Genomic DNA, 25,453 nt, shown 5'->3' on the forward strand with positions numbered 1-25,453 from the left:
TAGAAAACAAAAAGCACGAGCCTTGGCGAGTTCTTTTTCGTTTTCGTGCCGAGCATGAAACACCTGATCTATATTCAACACTAATCTATTATTCTATTTATCCCACTTTTCATTTTGTAAACCTTTTTGTTTAAAAAAAATTAGTTTGACTGGATAATTTCGCTGGATTTATGACGTCAATTCGTCGAAATATTGACGTCATTTCCTGCCGTTGATTATAGATGATATTTAATCAACGGGGCTTTAATCAACCGAATTCGCTGTAAAAGTGGGATAAATGCATTTCTATATTTAGAATATTTCTTACAGAAATTCCTTTAAGCAAACAGCGCAGACCCTGATAAGACGCCGCACCTGGGTCTACGCTGTTTGCCAAGGCCTTTTTTACTAGACGCTAGGCATAAATGGGTTAATGTTGTAAATCAAGTAAGGGAACAACATTCATACCATGCATGAAAGTATATATTATTCTTTACTGAGCTCTTTCGACTTTAAACATCATTAAATGGTTTTCTTACAAGCACAGCGATGTTTAGCGAAATTAGCTACCGTTCTTTTGCACTAACGCCATTATATCATGTTTTTAATCATTTCCGTCAGAAAGGGGCCCCCTCTTTATATAATAAAGCTTCGTAAGAAAGTCAAAGTTCCAATGTATCAGACGATATGATTGCAATATGTCTTCATTTCAATCGTTCGCATGTTCTTCCTCTAAGGTAAACATCAACACAAAAATGTATCCTCGCTTTGAGCTAACATTTAATTCGTTGCTTACATGTGATGATGACATTCAAACATAATTTTATCTGCATGTGTATATTATTATGATATTACAGTACAAACAATTGTGAGGAATGGATTAAGATAACGAAAACCATGTTCGGTCAGATTATAGTAGCGAGTTAAATGTGAGTGAAATTTTCCTCGGACCCCAATGTCAATTAATATTCTAGCTTAAATATATTTTAACTAAAAACAGTATTGTCATAGACAATATTCCACACATGAGGATACATATATCGGTACTGGCATGTTGTACGAGTGTTGTTCGGTAAGTATGAGTAATTTGACACCAATCTATATCATTTTAATAAAAAAGTAAAAACAATCTATATATCATCTCGGAAAGGAATGACCGAACACTTCTGTGGATATGTTATCACGCAGCTGCACAGGACGGGAAAACTCTGAAACACAGCGTCTTGCTCCACCCAAACATCTTTCTCGGGGTTGAACCGATAGTGGTGCGTTTCGCCGGAAGTGACGTCATCATTGCATATCACTCCGCCAATAACATAGATCCTATTATCTTTGGCACACATCGTGAAGTCCCGCTTTGGAACCGGGTGCTGCGAACATAGGCAAGAAACGCTCGTCTGCGTATCAAAACTGATCATGTGACCTTGATTTGTAGCGATGAAGATCTGGTGATCTAAAACAACGCAGGAACCGCCGTTAAAGGCGCAGGGCAAGTCCGCCAATCTACTCATTTTGCGCGTTGTTGAGTTGTAGCATTGCACTGCCGGCTGTGGTCCCGTGGGTGTTTTCCCGCCAAAAATATAAATATTGTCTTGATGACCGGTGTAAGCAGCCGAAACAACGTGCAGAAGAAGGGAACCGCGTTCAAACCACTTATTTTTCCTCAAATCAAACTCCTCAATCGATTGAACTTCTGCACCACCGAGAACAAAAAGTGCTTTTGAGTTGCCCTTAAGCGCAACCATCATGTGCATATAACGGCCGTGCAACAACTTCGCGCATTTGTTCCATTTTCCGAGAATGACGTCATACTTTAAGACCTGAGTCGACCTTTCCCTGCCGCCACTAAGGTACAAATACGGCGACTCTCGAATTTCGATGCTACAACACGCAAAGCCCTGTCCAGATTGGCGTATTTTTTCCACCTCCCTTTTGAAAACACTTTTTTTCGTGTCCGTGTCGATTATTCGCGCGTATACCTCTCCAGGTCGTTTACTTTTTGGTTCAGTCGTAAACGCAACGAGGTACTGAGGCGGACTACTTTCGTCATGGACAGACACGACACTCTGCGTGCGCTCGTATCCTTGCGCGGATTCGTTCTTGATGTGCCGTCTGCACTCGCAGTCCCCGAATTTAGTCAGCAGTTCTTTCTGGTTGGCCTTAAAGCAAAAGGCAAGGCAATGATGCGTCAGTTGTCGCAAACGCAAGTTAATGGCCACGTGGAAGTAATAGTGGATCGTGTCCAAAGACACATGTACATTTTCAAGGCTTCCAGAAGACAAATATTGAGCAATCGCTGCCTGAACTTCCCTCGGAACACTCATCTGTAAGTACGATAGAACATTCCCACCCTCATGACCGTAATCCGCTGCATCTTCAGACACAAAGCTAGAAGGTCCATCCATATCATCTAACCCATCATTTTGTAATGACGACAACACAGCTTCAGATATTTTCCGTAACATCTCACATACCTTCAGGTCTGATTCCGCATTACTATTGTAGCACAAATCTTCGTCAAACATGTCATAGTTTTCCATGTCCTCCTCTTCGTCAAGTGGCTGGGTATCTATTGCTTCATCGACATCAGCGTTTGCGTCTGCAGTCTCAGAATTTAGGCACGCCAAACCAGAGCTGAGCGTGCCCATATCAGTTTCCTCATTGTGGGAAATCTCACTACCTATCAAATTGACGTGACCATCTTTTTTATCAAGTGCATCCTTTAGTTCAGCCATATCTATAGCAACTTGTTCGTCTATTGCTATTTCATAGTCCGATTTTAAGCGCTTGAATGCTTCCGTACTACTTTCTTCGTCTATGCTAGCCGTAGCTGCTAATGGCCGTTTTGTATCTGGGTTATCCATCCTTTAAACGAAAAATATTTTTAATTTTAACAAAGAAGCTAATGGTCGGTACCATATATAATACTTATAAAGAAAATAAAAGTTATACATCGTTAGCCAGCATTACTGCGAAATACGTAGAGATACACAGCTTTGTAGTTTAACATTTATAGAGAATTTCACTTGTGCAAACTCTTTATTTTTATCGATTTAAAGGGTTGCGAATGTGTGTTAATTTCATGAACTAATGTGTAACTAAAATCATGGTGATGTGATATCAATTCGCATATTTGTTATGCAAAACTACCTCCTTGAAACTTCTACTACAGATATTAATTCAACTACAACAGCAATCGCGACAACAACAACTACTACCACTGCTGCTATTACTGTTGCTGCTGTTTCTGCGGGTGCTGCTGGTAATTATGTTGCTGTTGGTGCTGCGAGTGTCGGTGCCGCGGCTACTACTACTACTACTACTACAGTTACGAATACAACTACACCACCAACAATACCATCATCGCCACCAACTACTATTACTAACAACAACAACTTCTACTACTTCTACAACAACAACAACTACTACTACTACTTCTTCAACTACCGGAACCGATTTTTAACGAAACAAATGCTGTCTCCATAGGATGACATATGCCCCCGAAAAAACGCGTTGATAGAAGTTATGAGCATTTTTCGAAACCTAAACGCGGACCCTAAGTTCAAAGTCAAGGTAAAAGGGGTCAAAATTTGTGTGCGTATGGAAAGGCCTTGTCCATATACACATGCGTACCAAATATGAAGTATACATATAAAGCGACATAGAAGATATGAGCATTTTTCGAAACCTAAACGCAGATTTCGAAATCTAAACGCGGACCCTAAGTTCAAGTTCAAGGTCAAAGGGGTCAAAATTTGTGTGCGTATGGAAAGGCCTTGTCCATTATCACATGCATAACAAATATGAAGGTTACATCTGAAGCGACATAGAAGTTATACGCATTTTTTCGAAACCTAAACGCAAAGTGTGACGGACAGACAGACGGATGGACAGACAGACGGACGGACAGTGTGATCACTATATGCCCTCCTTCGAGGGCATAAAAAACAACAGTGACTACTACTACTACTACTACTACTACTACTACTACTACTACTACAACAACAACAACTACTACTACTACTACAACTACTACTATTACTTCTACTACTAGTACTAATACTACTATCACTGGTACTTCTACCACTACTACTACTACTACTATTACTACTACTACTACTACTACTACTACTACTACTACTACTACTACTAATTCTACTACTACTACTACTACTACTTCTACTACTACTACTACTATTACTACTACTACTATTACTACTCCTACAACAACTACAACTACTACTTCTACTACAACTACAACAACAACTACTACTTCTACTACCACTACTAGTTTATAAGTATAATGAAAACTATACAGTACAGACATTTTTACAAGTTTACAATTACACGTGTGTAATGTACAATGATACATGAATAAATGTGACGTACCTTTCGTGTTAACACTTAACCATAACGCAGAAAAACTAAGACTTAAAAATCTACATTCAACACAAATCGTCTGTAACCTACTTGTTTAAGCTTTTTATGTGAACTAAATACATTCGACGGTCGTATTTACAAAAAGAAATCGGCGAAGCATGACTTGTTGTATTAAAGGCGCTGTTAACGGATTACAAAATGTTAATCTTTAGGATTGATTGAAACAATAGAAATCGGTAACAGTTAAAAACACATTGTTCTTCTCAAACATGCTGATGCAGATACACATGACGTTCACGCACAAAAACAACAAATACAAAATCAAAACTACTAACGAAGGGAACAACAACAAGATAAAACTTACATCTAAATATGAGGTACGAACATCATTGTATGTATATTTCAACAACGCTTTATGTTTAATGCAGAATATCAATATCTATAAGAATATAGCCTTATAATGCATTATACATATATGTTTCGATAGGAAACTATCTTAACACGTTAATTGCTAAATATGTTTCTACTGAATAATTCTTTTTTCGACAGCATTGTGTACCGTAAGTTAGGTTTTAAAGGGACCGTCAACCGTGATTGACGAAAAAAGAAATGTTCTAAAATACTGAATGTTTTTACAATTATTAGTTTTTATTGATTAAAACATCACGACTGGTACATTACATTACTTGAAAAAAAGTTGATATTTTCACTTTATTTGGTAATAAAATTTCGCGATGTGAAATCGAAAGTACATAGCGAAAATAGGTGACATAACGATATACCACGTGACGATGATTATCAATCTACTTATTATTATTTATTTATAGTTAACTGGTAGGTAGGTACCCAGTACAATTTATTACCGAATATACTGAAAATGTGAAAACTTATCAACTTTTTTTCACGTTATGTAATATACCAGTCGTGATATTTTAATCAATATAAACTAATAATTGTACAAAAATACGATATTTTTGAACTTTTCTTTTTTCGTCAATCGCGGTTGACGGTCCCTTTAAAGGGTCAGTCAATATTTTTAGTTGTCAGTAATTATGATCTTCAATAAGCTTCATTCGCCTGTACTTGTATACTTCTTTTTTTAAGATTGCTCATTGTTTAGAGACAAAGACAAACACATTCTTAATTTTCGACGGAGATCTAAACTATGCCGATGTCTCTTTAAAGCTTTATGCAATCATTCTTCTCATCTGGATACCTATTTATAAAGTGGTCACATCAGTCTTCATTCTTCGCTCATTCATTTGCGTTAGAGTATAAACAATGAAATGAGGTCATCATTAATTGGCTCCATTATATGTTTTCCATAATAAACCGTATCGTTAATATCAATAACTATTACTAAAACCTTTATTGCGCTGTTATATAAAACCAAATATACTACCTACACGTGTGAGTCATTGAAATAAGTTTGGCACGCACTCATATTGTGATTAAATAGGTACATCGATCAACTTTAAAATGTTTGCATTATTTTATCATAAACGTACATCGATCAATTTTAAAATGTTTGCATTATTTTTATCATAAAAGAACATCGATCAACTTTAAAATGTTTGCATTATTTTTATCATAAAGATACATCGATCAATTTTAAAATGCGTGCATTATGTTTATCAAAGGTACATGGATCAACTTTAAAATGTTTGCATTAGTTTTATCTTATGATAAGCATACATACCGTATCTTTTCACACGCATCAATCACAAAATCAACTTACATGCAAACATGGCTAAAGGCAATTGCTTTAAATAAAAGAATAACGGATCTAAACGAGAATTTATTGCCTTATTATAGTTTTGTAGTTCCATAATTCTCATATGCAAGACCAAACAAACGCGATTGTTAAAGACGCATGTTGAACTTTCAATGTGTGTATTCATTGAAATAAATGGTGTAAATAAAATGACACATTGAACTCTTCTGCTTTCTGTTGTTTTTATTAATCCATTTTTGCCTAGAGTCTAGAAAAAAGGCATTGACAAACAGCGTAGACCCAGATAAGACGCCGCATGATGCGGCGTCTCATCAGGGTCTGCGCTGTTTGCTTTAAGGAATTTCTGTGAGAAATATTTTAAATATAGAAATAAATGTAACAGACATTCCTAATTTTGGAAATAAATTGATCCAATTTAGAAAGATGGGAGAGTCCACTAGGCATTAATGGGTTAAAAAGAAAGCACACCTCCACACTCGATAGAAAGATATCCGAGTAGATCGAGTGTCGTTGTACAATTTAGGTCGATTTAAGTTAATTCATGATCCCATACACGTGCAGGTAAATATTAACTGTCAAAGAAGGATGTTTACCTCACTGATGATTTAAAAGTCACTGCGCACGTAAATATTAACTGTCAAAGAAGGATGTTTACCTCACTGATGATTTAAAAGTCACTGCACTCCACTGTATTTTCATGCGACCAGACGTTGTTTACATAAAATGCATACAACTTATACTTTAAACGGCACGTACACGTATTTTTTGATGATTTTTTTAGTGTAACATTACATTATTGTTGACGCATTAAAAACAATATATTTTTTGGCGAAAATAAAATACAGGGAAGTTAAATATTTTTTTTTATTGAATTTCTAAAAGCAAAATAGTTTTCTTTTGCGCATGCACAAAACATTTTATTTTAAGGGTGTACAACATATAATATAGAGAGTAAACAGCTGGTTGGAGTAAAAAGGAAACACATAATATCAAATACTAAACTCATATCTAAAGAAAAGTACTTGTATGCTACGATGTTTTGCTTTTCCAATTAATTCTTAAATACATTATGTAACCACCAAGGCAAAGCGCTCTGTGCCGGTGCTCGTTATTTAAGGTGGGTTCCCACTGCCGATCCGATCAACTCGATCATCCCGATTACCGAAATTTCCCGACCAAACCCGGCCAAGCTCGACTAAAAAGGGTATACACTACTTCTTCTCGACCTCTTGTCGATACCACACGACCCCCACACGACTCATTCACGACGTCCGCTCAACCATAATTCCGATTTCCGCTCGATCATCTCGACCTATACGCGAGCCCTATACGATCTCAGCTCAACCAAATGGACCTCAGCTCGATCGCCACCAGATCTACACACGACCAGATCGTGATGGTCGTACTACAGTCGATTCTAAGGTTATGAGAGACAAGCACGACGTTTTCCACGTGAGTTTTGTTTTAGTGACATGAGCTCGTGTATGGTCGAATAGCAATCGGCAAGTGATCGTGTACGGTCGAGTAGCCGTCGAGTAGCAGTCTAGTAAATCTGTACATCAAATCGAATAGAGGTCGAGTGGATCGTGTTGCGATCTAAAATTACTCGGGGAGAGGTCGCGGGGATCGGGTACAGATCGTGCAAAAGATGTCAATCCGATCGCCACACGATTGCTTCACGATCAACTCGATATTACTCGACTAATACACGACCACTTCCCGAGCGCTTCTCGATCCATTTCCTACTCGACCGCTACTCGATATTTTTTGACATGTCAAAAATTATCGGGTAGTAAGCCCGATCAATGCCGACCTACCCGACCGCCCCAGACCACTCATGCCGACCGAACCAGACCAGTACCCGACCGCTTGGTCGGGCTTGATCGAGTTGATCTGATCGGCAGTGGGAACCCAGCTTTACGGATTAAACACTTTAACTAACACCCAATTTCAATTTCAAATACCGTTGCAAGGTGGGAAACCTGTTCGTTTGGGATTATTTGCGCAATTTTGTGGCGTCAAGGGCCATATACACAGAATCTCGTTATATAAATTAGCATTCTATAATGCTTAGGCAGCTGAAATATGTATCATATCTCATCATGTAACGAGTTAAAAAAAGGTATACTGTTGCACTTTGGACGCCCATCGGTCCTTCTGCCTTTGTTTATCAATGTATGTAAATTCGTTCGACCAACTCCCATACACCAACGTTAAACATTCAAATGTACATGCATTTTTACTGTATATTTAACATTGATTAACTTATGCCGTTTTTCAACTCATATGAATTTTACATGGTTATTTCAATTTGCTTCATCAATCGTGATTGAACGACTATATCCAGAATCCCGCGTAATATACATTGCTTTCACTCTCTTAAACTGCGGTTCATTGCATTCATGTATGGCGAGGAACGAACGACAACTCTGCTAGGAAAATACATTGCTTTATGCAATCTCCACGCAGAGTTGTCGTTCCTTGCTCTCACATACAACTCTGCGAAAGGCTCAGCCCTCCATTTTGTCTATAAAATAGATAAAACCGAACAAACGCATTCAACGTATGTTTGATTGGATATTTAAGATCGAATGCATTAAATTAAGAAATATGACTTTTAAATGTACGATAAATCGTGCAAAAACTTGCGAGTTTTAATGCAACTCTTTGGAACTAATTTATTGCCCATTTACGCAGATGGAATCATTCCACGCACTTCACAAATGTAAACAAGTGAACATATTTTTTTTGAGTGACGTTAGGAATTGCTTCGATGTGTGTATGTATGTTGGTTTCTTAACATAAAAAAACCATATCAATTTTATAATAATGAATTAAGACTGATATAAGATATCATGGTATGAGATGGTTTTCTTTAATGCAGTGAATGCAATGTAACCGTCGTGCAAGAGATTGTTTAGTATTCTGTAACCTCAATGATGAACGCTTGGAATGATCATGACATAAATGAGACGCTTTCATAACAATAGTCCGTTCTGAGCCCAACACAGAGATGAATGTAATGTAACCGTCGTGCAAGAGATTGTGCTTTATGCAATAAAACGCCTGCTGATTTATTGTACTTGCGAATATTATAAATAATACGAATTGCGGCTACGATGAATATTCGCAATTCATGTGATCGGCTCTAGTAATTGTTTAGTAATATGTATTTTCATTATAAACAAGCATTGGAAACTTGTAATTTTATTACAAATACAAAACCCGAAGAATTGCCGTGCTTGTGTACAAAACTAATACCGGTAATAATAGGTATAATATGATTATAGGTGCTACCTAATTTACGGGCAAAAGCTTTTTAAGTTTTTTTTGATAACCATGTATTTTTAATAAATATATGAACGTGATTGTGTTCAAAATATTATAATTGTTGCAATAATTAAGTAATGCATAAAAAAAATCAATCTTAAAACGAGTTACATGTTCCAAGCTTAAAAATCTAGCACCTTTTTTTTCTAGCCACAGGAATTTATAGCTGGTTCGGTGTCTGTGTGTAGTGGATGGGGTGTCTGCTAACTGGCTTAGTCACTGGGTGGTCTCTGTATTGATCCCTTAAGTGGGAGCATTCTTTAGATAACCCTAAAGACATACTATGGCGTACCATTTGGGTTGAAAGTCAAGAAGACCTACAAGTTAAAAAGAGAAATGTATGTCGAAGTACAATTTCTATGAGTAAGCGGTCGATAGTCGCATAATTCGATATAAATAATAATAATGTTCAATGTAAAATATCTCTAAAAGCAACAGACGTAAGGTGTCTTCTGATTGGCTAACACTCAAGGGTCGGTGAAAATTGTACGTCGAAGTACATTTCTCGTTCTACCTAGTAGGTCTTGTAGACTTTCGACGTCATGGTACGTCATATAGACACTAAGTACTGGTCCTACCCAGGAAACAGTTTGTTTCATCAAATGTCTTAATTCAACTTGACAGCTTGCTAAAGCAGTTGCATTTAGCATACAGTACACTGATTTAACATAATCAAAATCATGTGATGTGTCAAATCAATTTTGATTGACACATTTGACAGGATTTTTTTAATCCAATAAGTTTTAGACTGTCAAATAACACACACTACGTATTGAAAGCCATACCTGGAGCTTTCGTCTGTTTATCACTGACTTAATCAGAAGAATGATTTCTACTGTTGGGAAATGTTAACACCACTAATTGTCTTCTTATTTATTATCAATGTATAATTATGTGTAACAGCATAACAACATACTTGTTTCGCAATTAAAATATTTAATAAATACAGGTATCTTGCAGGTTTCTAATTTTCTTTCGCCAACTATTGTTGAATAGTTTAAATTTTGTCGCCACTAAAAAACTAGCCATTTTGTAGCAATTCTAAAATCACAGTCTAAACTGCATACACTTAGCTCTTTAGTTACAATTTGAATGCAAATATTAGAATGCATCATGTTATATCATCCATATTTTTTTATTTAACCATTCAAAAACACACAACACAGTACATATATAAAAAGGTATGCGTATTGTGTGGAGATACAAAACACTTCACATCATTTATTTGCACATAAAATAATAGTTACAAAATAAGAAAAACTAAAACACTGTCATCAACCTACATTTCAAGAATATTTACGTATATGAAATTACAAAGTGGTGTTATTATATTACCTTTTACAAAATTAACATTGCTGGTTTTTTACTAGCCATAAAACATTTATCATGGATTAACAAGTAACAACAAATTTATAAATTACACACTATAACGGAAATCATATTAATTGCATTATGCATTTACTAAACAAGCTATTTGCTACTGTTTAGAATTACACTATCTTACTAAAAATGATCACAGGTACTTAGTGCTTTTACATACTTGTGGTAAGTTTTGTATTACTAGTTTGACAATTATCGGCAGACACTTGTCGATATACGGACGAATTTTGCATGGGAACTTTCATATTTTTTCAGCATAATTGCCTTCAAATTGTTAATTTAACAACCCTTTGACATTGTTTGCACATCTGATCTTATACCATACCATATCTGATTTTTGTTTATAGATAGACATATAGAGACTTTTCAAAGTTCTATAAAAGTTCACAAATGTTCCATCCAAGTAAACAAACAGAACCAATAAAGATCACCACAGATAATAAATGTGTGTATAGCTTGGAAATTTTGAAATTTCAGGAATCCCTCCTCTGCTGATTTCTGTAAACCAAAACTGTCAGTTTTGCTGGATAGAATGGCTTGTATGATGCCCAGCTCTTGCCTTGGCAGAACAGCTTCTAAAAACGGAAAACCAACAAATATCTTAAAATTTGATCAATAATGCAGACAATTGATAAATGTCTTGTTTTTTGTTGATTTCGAATCTGGAAGAATTTTTACGTAAGATTGTGGTACGAAAATCCAACGGTATCGGATTTTGTGGTTTTAGGCCTAAACTAATTATAGTGATATGTAACCTTTCGGGATATCGGTAAAGTGCGAGCAGACGAGGTGTAAATACATTAAAAATTCAAGCTAAAAATTAAAAAGTTAGATCGGAATATCTTTAAATTTTGTGAATAAATATGTTTCTGGTGGATAACAACGACAACTTACCAGAATATTGCTCATGATCACACGTAAAACTTTTTTCTGAGAGCGAATGGAAAATACGTCACAAATTCTGACAAATAAACAGTAGGGTGTCGTTATTGAAATACCGCGAGAATACTGGAAGAATAGAGATGCCAACTATAATGTTTAAAACAAATATTTTTTAAACAAGCGTTTGTGATTTGTCAGGAAAATAATAACAATAAGATATCGAAAAGATCAAAGCAAATAAATTCGACAGAAAACTGAGATTCGGCAATATATTAAAGACGGGTTATGTTCACCTAAATTGTGTTGGTAAAGACTGTCACTATATGTAGTGAACCAGTCTTCGGCTCATACCCACTGAAGAAGAGCATTCAGGGGAGATAATTGAGTAATGACTTAATTCTGGAACGGTTGCGAAGAAAAACAAATAATGCGAGAATATTTAGTGCGATTCGCTACACAATTATGATGTCATTGATATAACTTTTCCTGAGGTATGTATTTACATGTGATTTAGCATATGTCAAAGTGTTTTTGATTTGTTCAAGGTCATAAATAGCATCGCGAAAATATATGTCGCGAGGCAAATTTTTTTAGACGTATCCATATGTGGTATTCTTATGTAATTTTATGTCTAAATTCCCATATGTATGAACGTTCAACGCCCGCTTCGCGGGCTTTTGCCCGTATTATAAATTTTGAAAACGCAATAAATTATTTTGGATTTTTTAACGATCATGAAACACATATTAAGATATTCGAGTTAAACTCATGTGACACAAACAAATCACTGACCATTAAAACATATTTCGGAAACTTAATGGTCTTGATAATATAATTAAAGCATGTTTGTTGTAACTACAAACTATTTTGTAACATTATTCACTTGGCAACACAATGCTTTGGTTATGATATTATGTTTATATAATGTATTTATTTTCACGTGTTTGTTAAATATGGTACCGAATACGGCTTAAATTATTTTATAGTATATTAAGTCATTGTAGCAATCGAATTGTAATTCACAGTCCAGTTAGCCATACAGCAGGTGATCTTTTCTTCTTTTTCATAGATTTGCAATAGGATGAAGAAATGCGGCCGGTCTGTTATAATTATACTCAAAATGGATGAAAAGAGTCTATAATTGGCATCGTAAAAATGTTAGCAACAATAACTTGATATTTATTGCGGTTACTACACCAGTATCAATTTCGTAGACAATCAATCATTAATTTTTTCTGTAAACGGGCGTTATATATGGCAGTAAATTGATCGACATAATAAGAACAATGTGAAGTTTTTCTTGTATATATGTTTCGTTTTAATTATTTACAATCATTTACAAAAGTTCAATCGTTCTTAAAAACAACGCAATAGGCCGTTTGAATACTGATTTATAAGCTCGAGCATGAAATAAATGCCATTAGTCGATGCAGGACAACTCACAAGGGCGTGTCATAAGTCAATGGAATATAACTCACAAGAGCGGTGCCATTAGTCAATGGAAGACACCTCACAAGGGTGGTGCCATAAGTCAATGCAAAACAACTCACAAGGGCGGTGCCATTAGGCAATGGAAGATAACTCACAAGAGCGGTGCCATAAGTCAATGGAAGACAACTCAAAAGGGCGGTGCCATAAGTCAATGCAAGACAACTCACAAGGATGGTGCCATAAGTCAATGGAAGAAAACTCACAAGGGTGGTGCCATAAGTCAATGGGAGACAACTCACAAGGGCAGTGCCATAAGTCAATGGAAGACAACTCACAAGGGCGGTGCCATAGGTCAATGCAAGACAACTCACAAGGGTGGTGCCATAAGCCAATGGAAGACAACTCACAAGGGTGGTGTCATAACTCAATGGAAGACAACTCACAAGGGTGGTGCCATAAGTCAATGGAAGACAACTCACAAGGGTGGTGCCATAAGTAAATGGAAGACAACTCACAAGGTGGTGCTAAAAGTCAATGCAAGACAACTCACAAGGATGGTGCCATAAGTCAATGCAAGACAACTCACAAGGGCGGTGTCATTAGGCAATGGAAGGTAACTCGTAAGAGCGGTGCCATAAGTCAATGGAAGATAACTCACAAGAGCAGTGCCATAAGTCAATGGAAAACAACTCACAAGGGTGGTGCCATAAGTCAATTGAAGACAACCCACAAGGGTGGTGCCATAAATCTATGGAAGACAACTCACAAGAGCGGTGCCATAAGTCAATGGAAGACAACTCACAAAAACGATGCCATAAGTCAATGGAAGACAACTCACAAGGGCGGTGTCATAAGTTAATGGAGAACAACTCCAAAGGGCAGTGCCATAAGTCAATGGAAGACAACTCACAAGGGTGGTGCCATAGATCAATGGAAGAGAAGTCACAATGGTGGTGCCAAAATTCAATGCAAAACAACTCAAAAGGGAGTGTCGTAAATCAATTGAAGACAACTCACAAGGGCGGGGCCATAAGTCGTTGGAAGACAACTCACAAGGGTGATGCCTTAAGTCAATGCAAGACAACTCAAAAGAGCGGTGCCATAAGTCAATGGAAGACAACTCACAAGGGTGGTGCCATAGATCAATGGAAGAGAAGTCACAATGGTGTTGCCAAAATTCAATGCAAAACAACTCCAAAGGGGGTGCCTTAGTATAGTTTTTTCTTTAATTTACACACCAACAATGGGACACATTGGTTGTTAATCATTCCAGTGTCCAGTCTCGTTGCATGTGCGTGTTGGTGTACCCCCTTTAAACGAGTATTCCTCGTGGCAGGTATACTTTGACTCCGATAAATATAAGGTAGAGTTGTACTCCATCTTTCCAAACGCAGGTTTTGTTAGGACTCCACAATCTTAAAATATTACGATAGCATGTCATACCGTTGTAAAATATTTGTCAAAGCGTAAGATGCAGAAATAACAAGGTAGTCTTATTATGTCAACAAACCTTTTGCAAATATAAATATATTGCTGCGTTTGAATGTACAAATTACGAGTTATTTATTTGGTGTAGATTATGTTTAATCTCGCATTCAGAAGTAAACATCTCTAAGTATTGAAACACTCTTTAAAACATCTTACCTAATGGGGTGCATTTTGGCTCCATCCCTGTACATTTCCCGCTTGGGTCACAAGAGCGGCTCTTATGTCCGTCTTCCATTCGATGGCCCGCGTTACAGTCATTAGTCGCATCCGACAGATAGGTGTTGTTGACTGCATATACTTTACCATTTACTGGCTTTGTCAAAAACCACAATCTGTAATATATAAAAAAAGTACGGTGTGTATGAATATATCGCTACATGTATAAACTTTCTTTTTCTTAAAACATTCTGTTTTGTCAAACAGTTTTCCAAAAATAGCGAATAGCCAAGACAATTTGTCATTATATAATATTTCTAGACTGAGAGTGTTCTTTATTTTAGTTATATCCAATGTAAACTTTACGGTATATATTTACAGACAAGAAATACCGTATGTTTCGAAAAATAAGACTTCACATGTATTAAAACAAATATTCTTACATTCGGTAGCGTCTTATATACGAACAAATAATATTTTTATTGACGGAATTAAAAGTCAGATTTACATTAATATCGATTGATGACCACAACTGGTAAATTATACTCCTCTTTTATTAAACACTTTGAATACGTAGAATATACTGTAACTTGTTGTAAATTTAGTATAATGTACAATAAAATATCTCGAGATAAAAGTAGTTGTCCAAAAACGATTTAACGATGTAACTAAACAATTTTCTCGAAACATATTTATTACAAAATATTACAAAGTACAACAAACGAACATAATATCAATAAGTTGAAAAAGAACAATTGAACATAAAGGCTTTCGGTCCAATCATTCGTTTTTAATTATTCCGTCAGGTACCGTAGATCGTGCACGTTGGTTCCACTTCAGTCCAAAGTCCACTGATGTTGCTAGTTCTATTTTTGACTCCAGTCTTCAAGTAGTATCCTTCTTCACATCCCTATGTTGCATTGGAATGATATGAGGCACCCGTGATATTAACTACACCGTGTATGGGGTTGGATAAAGAACCGCAATCTGTTATACATGCATATTAAAAACTAATGTTGTTCTTTTGGTCGTTTTTGTGTGCAGTAAACTTACACATAGTAATATTCTTCCTTAATTTTAACATACGGATTAATAGTGTTTATGTAATTGTTAAGAGATTAAAACTATTGAATACTATTTAATCTCCGATATTCAAGACATTACTAGAAGAATTTTCATATTAAAGATTTTTTAGATAGTCATTATACCTCTAAATACATGAAGTTGTACTTTGTAAATGAGTGTACCACACAGTATAATTTAATTTAGCTTTTGTACGCACAAAATTTTTGTACTAAGTTAAGTTTTAACATCGCATCATTTAATTAATTTATTGCAAGAAAATTATCTATAGATCAGCATCTATGTTCGTATATTATTCCCTATATGTTCAATTTATACAGGTCATTTTTTAACTGAGAAATACTGACTTTCCCAGGCAATTAATGTACAGCTCACTTTTTTTACTGAGAAATGCTGACTTTACCAGGCAATGTACAGGTAACTTCTACGCTTAGCACCATCTGGTCCTGTGAACCAAAGCCATCTATGCAGAGTATTGTAAAGTTTAACCATATTGTGTCCAGTCTGTTTGGACAAAGTTTGTCCCCGGCACATCCAGGATTGTCACACCATGTCTTGAAAAGTGTGTAAGCCTAAACACGTTAACATCAAAGTCTTTTCTATTTGTAGCGACAAAGGTGTATTCATTTGTTGTTTGTCAACAGACTTCAGCACACAAACGATTTGTATACCAATTACGTTATTAACAAAACGTAATTCTTGATTAACTATAGTATAATAGAATATGAAGAAAACATTATTTAAACAAAGCTTTAGGACACTCTTTTAAATTAATGACTGTGATTAAATTATGTAAAATATGACAAATATTAAAGCAGCTTTGCTTCCTATGTGGTGGTGTGTTGCGTTCAATACAACCTACTTGTCCTGTTCGCAGACCTGTTATCCTCCGAAAAGTTGAAGTAATGCGTAAACAAGACTTCTTCCGTTAAGCTTACAATGTGTACAAGACAGGTAACATTGTCCTCAAAGCTAGAATTGTCATCAGATGTCTCCAGTTCGTGAACTTGTTGCCCTTCTGTGGCGTATCCCTGGATTGTGGTGATGGCTGATAGACCGACGATATAGAATCAGCTAGAATGCTTGAAAACATAAGAACGCGTTTTTCCTGCGCCTTTATTGACAATATTCAATAATGTCATTTTTTTTCAAAATTGAAGTTAGGCATACGAGGCATGGGATAGCATATTACACATTTATTTTTATTTGAAACGTTTTGAATTTTATCGCAACGCCAGTATCAACATACATGAAAAATATGATTTTTTTTTGTAATTTTATTAATCCCATTTATGATTTGAAAGTTATACAATTTAGGTTTTCATATTTTTTAAATAAGACCCAGAGTAATAATCAACCATGTAAAATAGAAACTAGAGTCAAACAGATTTGCCATTTTCTTATCAAGCTATACGAGAAATAAGTAACTTTTTTTAAGTTACTAGCATACAGTTCTTACCCAGTTGGTGAAGCTGACATTGACCCGCACCGTACACGTGGTATTGCAGGACTCAGTTATTGCTGCCTGCACTCCCAAGTCAACGGCCTTATTTGGGTAGGCAGAATGGATGTTTATTTTACCCATGACGCTGATCTCACCTAGACAAAACCACGTTGTAGTTCTGTTAATGTTTTTAAGATACTGTTATGATTTGGAGTTAATGACACACACAGATTTTAGCTTCAGAAGTAAATGGAAGTACTAAGACGATGAAATATATTAAAAGCAATTACGTTCAACCATGCGAATTGAAAGAAAATGCAACACACGTTAAAACATAATAAATGCAATCAAAGTATATATAGAATTTATACTGTTCAAGTATAACCTGTTATAGTGTTAATTAACGCATTGGTTAAGCCACCATTAGATAACAACTTCCAGGTGGGATTCACACATCTCTTTCTGGAAATACATAGTGCAAATATATTAAAATATATCGTCAAAAATGCCCTTCATTCATTGCGCACTTTATTGACGTGCATATTCTACCAATCTACTTTCTAAAATAGATGACGTATTTGCACTTTATCATTATTTTACTATTGTACACTGAGTATACTCGCAAGTATCGGGTATTTACCGTATTATACCAGGAACACCGGCAGCGATTGTAAAATTCATGTTCCATACAGAGGTGATGCCATACAAGCCATGTATGTCCATTATATGTGTCTTATTCCGAGAAAACTGGGCATAATTTAAACTATATTTTAAATAAAAAGGGACTTCCTTTCAACGAAAAATACCATTAAAGCGGAAAGTGTCGTCCCTGATTAACCTGTGCGGACTGCACAGGCTAATCTGGGACGACACTTAACGCACATAAATTATGCCCAGTTTTCTCAGAACAAGACACATATCAGTTTCGACGTTTTCGCAAGTAAAATTCTCCACACATCCACCTAAACATAATACTATATGCAGTATTTGTGCAATTTAAACTTTGATGCATAGGCATGTATCAACTTCACTGTAGTCGTTCAAGCTTTCATTCGATATAAATCGCTGGTTGCATCAGGTTTTATTTATTATTTTGTCATAAATTGCATGGTTAACACTTCATAACACTATTGACAAGAAAATATATGACAACGTATGCAGTTTTAAATAAAGTAGTATATATTTATTTAAATGAAAGTCTTGCTTATTTAGGATGTCTATTATAGATCATTAGTGTCCTATATAATATGAAGTGATGGAATTTCCAAGGTCGGAAAGCGGATTTTCAATTTCAGCTTTTTGAAAATAAAATATATTGCTACCTATTTGAGTAAAATATTAATGACAATGCATATATTGTGTTATACAAATAAAAATAAATGTTTTTTTTTCAAAACAGCAAATTTTTGCTAGTTGAAGATCCCCTATCGGTTGCAGTTAATAGGAATAATAGTGAATATTCCTTTGTTAAGTCGCGACTGATGTTTACCAGTAGATGGGTAAATGTTTCAGTCTCATTATACGGCTGGCAGCTAGATGCATTGTTAACGTAAGCAATAATTTTAAATCAAAAATATCTATAAAACATAGCCATATATATAGTATATGAAGACATAACGATGTTTTTAAAACTCAAAAATGTCGTTTACTCTTATGATTTTCGATTAAGTTAAAAGTTTAAACTATAAACTAGTATTTTATTAATTGAATAAAGAACTAGTCCAAGTTAATACCTTGCTCGTTATTACTAAGTTATGTTACCTGTGCTGCTATTGAATATCTGTGTTGGGCTCCTCACTCCAGACAAGGGATGCATGGTTCATGTCCACGCATGCGTCGCTGTAAGTGGCAGTTACCACGATAATCGTGTTATCGTCAACCGGTGTGTTACTGAAGATCACTTTATCCTTATCGACTTTGAACAATATTAACGAGTTAAATAAAGATTTATAATCATATTGTATATCAATTATGAAGACAGCTTAGTTAGATTCATCGTTATTAAACAATCAGGCATGAAATCGTATCGGAAACTTTCTTACAAATTACTTGTTAAGTGTTATTAGAGATCGCCGTGGCGTAGTGGATATGTTGTCCGCCTAGCGATCGGGAGGTTACGGGTTCGATCCCCACCGTGGGAGCGTTCTTTAGATCTCCCCAATAGACACCAAGGAAACGGACTCGAGAGCGTTTCATATAAGCTTAGGCTTGTTATGCAATCGAGCTTAAATAAATATCTTTACAAAAAAAAGAAGTGTTATTCCATTTTAAAAATTCCTTTTTTTTATTCTTTATTTATATTTATGTATTCCACTGAATTTTAAAAGCGAAAGAGTTATATTATTTAAATGTATTCATAGTACAGAAGACCTTAAAGACAATACATTGTTTTTAATACTACTGGTATAAAATATGGTTAGTGAATACAATACAAAATCGTTAAAATTGTCTTACCTTAAAGTGAGATGACTGGTGGTTTGTTTGGAATTACGGCGAAGTCTTCTTTGAAATAGGTAACATCACTTGAGGGTAGTTGGTTGATAATCGGTTTCATTTATGCAACCTAGCGTGGCGTTGCAGTTGGAGCATCCACGATCCGAGCAAGCAGACTTGATAATTGCAGTTCCTATTGAATGAAATTCATATGCATTACTTTATTGATACGTAAATATTCGCAACAAACAGAAAAATGACCGGATTATCACATCAGAACAATGTGTGGTAAGCTTTTATAGGACCTCAGCTCTAATGAAAGCAAATGCCGTTAATTTCACTGAAATCAATTTCGTTGTTAGAAAAGTATTAACACTCCTAGACCGGTGTAGTTCCTCGATCTACTTCAGAACAATCGCACGCCACGCCGTGTACAGAAACTATAGGATGAATAATAACAATACCGTTATTATTTGACAAATACAATAGCGTTACGCTTTTAACAATTTCTTTTTGCAATTTAACTTAATTGTTTACGCATTATCGATATCATAGCATTATTTAAAAAACCATTAACTCGACAAAAATATGTTTAAGTTAAATGTTTCAGAGAAAACCCAAAAGCTTCTTAACACGACATAGGGGTCTGTTATTAAATTATATTTGGTATATAAGTACCATTTTTCGTTGAAAAAAGCCCAGGAGTTTGTGTCTCTTCGATTTCGCAGACTGAACAGATTACATTGTCAGCCGACTCAATTATATTGCACTATGCGGCAGGGCAACCCTCGTCAAAGCTGGAAACGCAGCGAATATAGAGCAACAAATAAAACTGAATATACTATTTAATAAGAACACGTGGTCACACATTTATTCAATATAGTTTAAGAGCCACGAACATTGATCCATACGAATTTGTTATTATTGTCGGAATCGCAAACACAACAAAGTGTATTTAAATCTTAAGTAATGATGTGTTTCAATACGTATGTTATTATTAAAATACCAACTTTCCGTTAAAGACGCTAGCTGCATCGGTTTCCGTCTTGAAAACTAATATTGCTATGACAAAATGTCGAAATGTTCCATATCTTCTCATCATCAAAATTGACATGAACAGCTTCCAGATCGGATACTATCGTAACTGAAATATTTATTTAACAAGCCTTTAGTTGATAACACTAAAAAGCAAGTACTAATTCTACCCAGATAGCTTACTCAGCAAACCCTCATAAAGCTTTAGATGCAAATCAGCAACGCTCTGGAAAAACCGGGCTTAATACATTTTTATGGAATTGTTCGTTTCAAGGAATTCTTTTGTTAGCGAAAAACCACTTTAAGCAGACACTTTTCACAGGCTAGTATGGGAAGACACTTAACTCACATAATTAAGGCCCGTTTTACATGAGCTAGCCTTAAATGTTTTTTTAAGGTAAATGAACGAGACAATATACATTGACCCTCAGACAGGCAATACAGAACAATTAAAATAATATTCAAAAAAAAATCTCAAATAAGAATATACCGAGTTTATTAATCTTACCATACGAGGGTTTCGGAGTACTCCACGTGTCATTTGCTTGATACGAGCGAAAGTTAGTAGGATATACCAACTTACTAGTACAAGATAAATGAGCCTCCAAAACGTCGTCCTCGACCGCAAACACATAATTTCTATTGATAGGTACCGCAAGACTACCACACCTTTCTGTTGGAAGAAAATTATAGACGAATGAGTATGAAACTATTGTAATGTAGAACATATTATTATTATAGCTGATACAATGGTATCACGCACGGGCATTGACATATCAGCTGTTTTATGTATTTTCAAGCAAGAGCATGCTACTTTTCTTACAAACAACGGAATCCAGTGATCATGAGGATAAAAAACTAGCTTACAGGAAGAAACGTGCTATTGTACGAATATCAAATCAATTTTTCTTAATTCAGAGGAAATTGTGTTTCTATTGTTATTGAAGGAGAATTTGACAAACACAGCGTACGCACTCGCAAGGGAAGTATATTTATAAAGTGTCATCACGATATTTGAATTCCTTCTTAACCCTTTGCATGCTGAGAAATGTGTGGTCTACTAAAATGTCGTCTGCTGAATTTCTAAAATAAGCATTTTCTTCATTTGTTTCAAAGAATACTATAAGAATAGCAAACAGTTTGGATCCTAATGAGACGCCACGTTCTGTGGCGTCTCATCTGGATCCAAACTTTTTGCAAAAGCCTTCACAATTCGGTTCCAGCACTGAAAGAGTTAAATATTAACCTTTCTGTTACACATTCTGTTACTAGCAATTGTTCAATTGATCCCAACAAGTATATATGAAATGCCAAGCGAGGTTTCTAAATATAAAGTTCCTAACAATATAAATATGTACACTATTATTTTTGATCAGACATAATTTTATATTTAGTAACGGTGAACCTTACCTTGAACTTTCAAATTTCATGTGTGAGGTCTAGTTATGAGATGTTTATGAATTAAAGAGACGTATTAAGAGATTGGTACATTTGTTTTTATGTGTGTCAGTAAATTAATTAAATTGCTGGATTGAAACATCGGAACTCTAGAGCTCCATTAAAAAAACATAAGTTGTATACATTTGTATCAGGAAAACTTCTTACATTAAAATATAGTGTTTTTAAGCCTTTGTTGATATGTAACCCATACAAATATGGCGCTGTCCATTAGTTAATTATTTTGCGTGTGTGTGGCCGAAAGAAATACAAAGCTGTGTACGCGTACTTCAAATGCAATTTTAGAGTCAGTTACACTGGCATATTAATTAGGAATTGACATGTTTCAATTTATGTATTAAAGATAATTAAGAATCTTTGATAATAAATATTTTCTCATCCTGATGTGTAATTCGGACGTTCCTTTTCGTCCTGATCTTCGTATTGCGATATTGTAATCATGAAGCGTTTGATTTGATCACATCGTTCTTTTCTTAAATCAGGAATCATGAATGGACACAATGACAGGCCATCTCAAAAGCGGTTTAAATTTTCACAAAATGGAGGTAAGTAGATTTTTTTTTGGGTAAAACTCTGTTAACTACCTGGTTGGGTAAGCTATATTTCATTAGCGCCCTTTAGATTTTATTTACAAACAAACTTGCACTACCTGCAAGAAAACGTCCCTCACTGTCAAATTCAATCTTTTTTTTTGTAATAAAATGGCTTAAAACTAAGACTCAAACAATATTTGAATTTTCAGACTTTAATTATTTTTTTTAAAGAAAAAATCTAACAGTGCTTGAAAATAACTGTGATATTTATTTTATTTTTAAAATTCCATATATTTAAATTGTTGTATACATTATTGATTGTTTCTTTTAATGGTGTGTCAGGGCATTGCGTATTCAGGTTTAAATTAATGCAAATGCTGTTTAACTTACTTACTGACCAATAACCAATAAAAAAACAACAACAATGGCAGATAGTTTTTATTTTGCTAACATAGTTGATATTAAAAGACTTTCATCATACATGCCAGATGTACCGATCTTTGCAGGACAGTCCCCCTTTTGGGTGTTTGCCTGGGTGTCCGGGTATGAGACGGGCAAAATGAAAAAGACTAAAAATTACACTTTACTTCCAAAAATTAAGAAGATCAGATCATTAATACAAAAGAAATTCGTAACTCTTACTGGGACTACATGAACAACATAATATGTGATGAAACAGAACATAAACATGGGACAACTAAACGTTTTTGGGGGTTCATCAAAAGCTTAAAAAATGACTCATGTGGTGTAGCACCCTTGAGGGATGATGGGGTCTTAAAATCTAACCCCAAGGAAAAAGCTGAAGTCTTAAATAAACAATTTTCTTCTGTTTTTACTAATGACACAAACAGCTCATATCCAGATCTTGGTAATAGCTCGTATAAAAACATGCCATCAATTAATATTACGGTAAATGGTGTTAAGAAACTCCTACTCAAACTGAATCCTTTCAAGGCCGCAGGGCCAGACCAAATCAAACCCAGAATCTTACAGGAATGTGCCAATGAAATTGCACCTATTTTTACAACTCTTTTTAACAAATCACTTATTTCTGGTTCTTGTCCCTTCTGACTTGTCCATGGCTTTTGTACATACATGCCAGAATTTTTCAGGTCCAAATCGGGACATTCCATAAAAAAAATTCTGGAAATTTGACCAAAAAGCAGGACGCCTAAAACGATCAATCCTTCCACCTTTACTTTAGTCAGTATATTAATTACAAAAACTTTAATTTTCTGCCCAATTTTGATGATACATGTGAACACAGCGTTCTCCATTCTCCGGAAGTAAACAAACTACATAAACTGAATTGTGGGGTTTCCCGTATGCCTCGATTTGACATCCAATCAGTACACGGATATCCCCCTGAACATATGTAAATCGTGTGAGGCGTTGCAAGCGCATCGAGCACTTTTCTTATTCAACCCAGGGTTTTTTTTCCACTTTTTGGGAAGATAGCCCATGGCTTTGAAATTGGGAATTTTACCGGCATTTTCATGAAATTGGGAAAATAAATTCATTAGCCTTTTTTTCCACACGAAAAGTCCACTGATTAGGGAAATACTAAATTTGATAAAACCCTTTATAATCATTCAAATTAAAAGAACAAAATCATATAATACTTTGTTAGATGTAATTGAATTAAAATTGAGATAAAATACACATTAGACATCTTTAAAAAAAAAAAAAAAAAAAAAAAAAAAAAAAAATTTTATTTTTTTTTTTTTTTTGGAAATTGGGAATTTTTTGCCACATTTTGGGAAAAAAGTATACTTTTTGGGATTGGGAACATAGCCGAATTTCGGCTATAAAATCGGGCCAAAAAAAACCCTGGCCCATGGCTTTGGAATTGGGAATTTTAACGGCATTTTCATGAAATTGGGAAAATAAATTCATTAGCCTTTTTTTCCACATGAAAAGTCCGCTGATTAGGGAAATACTAAATTTGATTTAACTCTTTATAATCATTCAAATTAAAAGGAAAAAATAATATAATACTTTGTTAGATGTAATTGAATTAAAATTTAGATAAAATACACATAAGATTTCTTTCTAAAAAAAAAAAAAAAAAAAAAAATTTTTTTTTTTTTTTTTTTGGCAATTGGGAATTTTTTGCTACATTTTGGGAAAAAAGTATACTTTTTGGGATTGGGAACATAGCCGAATTTCGGCTATAAAATCGGGCCAAAAAAACCCTGCAACCAATCGTCAAATAACTCTAAATTTAGATGCAATATGTTACAAATTATATTCTGAAAATCAGTGGAAAACGAAAGTTATTTTATGTGAAATATCGATGCGTTTTGGTCAGCATCCAATTTGTTTCATGTACAAAATCGGTGTTTTGACAGGTTTTATAACCTTAGGTGGTATAATACACAGGATAATAGTGTCATTGGCATTTATTTCTGTATGATACATCTTTCAATAGCAACTAGAGACCCCTATCATAAAAACGCTGTGGTGTGAATGCCTGATAAAATCAATAATTTGCTGATAAATTGCTGATAAGGTGTCAAAAACAACAATGGTGCACTCGAGAAGCAGAAGCGGGTTGTTAATTGGGGACAATAAAGGGATTAGCTATGGTAAGTTTTAGCCTGACAAAGTTGGAATAGCGAATTTTATTGGGAACTTATAGAGTTTACATTGTTTTTAACGAATGTCGGGACAAATTGTCTCATATCGGGATGCCGGGACAAAGGG

At 35.1% G+C, this 25,453-nt stretch overlaps 2 protein-coding genes across 3 annotated transcripts in view; one reads left to right on the plus strand and one right to left on the minus strand.

The window, feature by feature from the left end:
* Nucleotides 1-655: 655 nt before the first annotated feature.
* On the minus strand, nucleotides 656-4,535 carry LOC127850928 (uncharacterized). Its single transcript, XM_052384331.1, has 2 exons — nucleotides 4,369-4,535; nucleotides 656-2,844 (listed from the first exon to the last, which is right to left on the minus strand). Exon 2 carries the CDS (start codon nucleotides 2,841-2,843, stop codon nucleotides 1,110-1,112), a length of 1,734 nt encoding a protein of 577 aa, XP_052240291.1. The 5' UTR covers nucleotide 2,844; nucleotides 4,369-4,535; the 3' UTR covers nucleotides 656-1,109.
* Nucleotides 4,536-22,400: 17,865 nt separating this feature from the next.
* The window catches only part of LOC127850705 (ATP-dependent RNA helicase DHX33-like), a 36,042-nt gene continuing 32,989 nt past the window's right edge, over nucleotides 22,401-25,453 (plus strand). The window contains exons 1-2 of one of the 2 annotated variants that reach the window (XM_052383972.1): nucleotides 22,401-22,472; nucleotides 22,697-22,759. In XM_052383972.1, the coding sequence (XP_052239932.1) occupies nucleotides 22,702-22,759 (58 nt within the window). In that variant the 5' untranslated portion in view covers nucleotides 22,401-22,472; nucleotides 22,697-22,701. Of the gene's footprint in view, nucleotides 22,501-22,696; nucleotides 22,760-25,453 lie in introns of both variants that reach the window. The other variant, XM_052383971.1, reaches the window with a different exon arrangement.

This window comes from Dreissena polymorpha, chromosome 11, assembly GCF_020536995.1.
Source record: "Dreissena polymorpha isolate Duluth1 chromosome 11, UMN_Dpol_1.0, whole genome shotgun sequence".
Classification (NCBI taxonomy): domain Eukaryota; kingdom Metazoa; phylum Mollusca; class Bivalvia; order Myida; family Dreissenidae; genus Dreissena; species Dreissena polymorpha.

Coding starts and splice junctions, on each gene's coding strand:
- LOC127850928 (XM_052384331.1), bottom strand. CDS start 2,843: ATGGATAACCCAGATACAAAACGGCCATTAGCAGCTACGGCTAGCATA.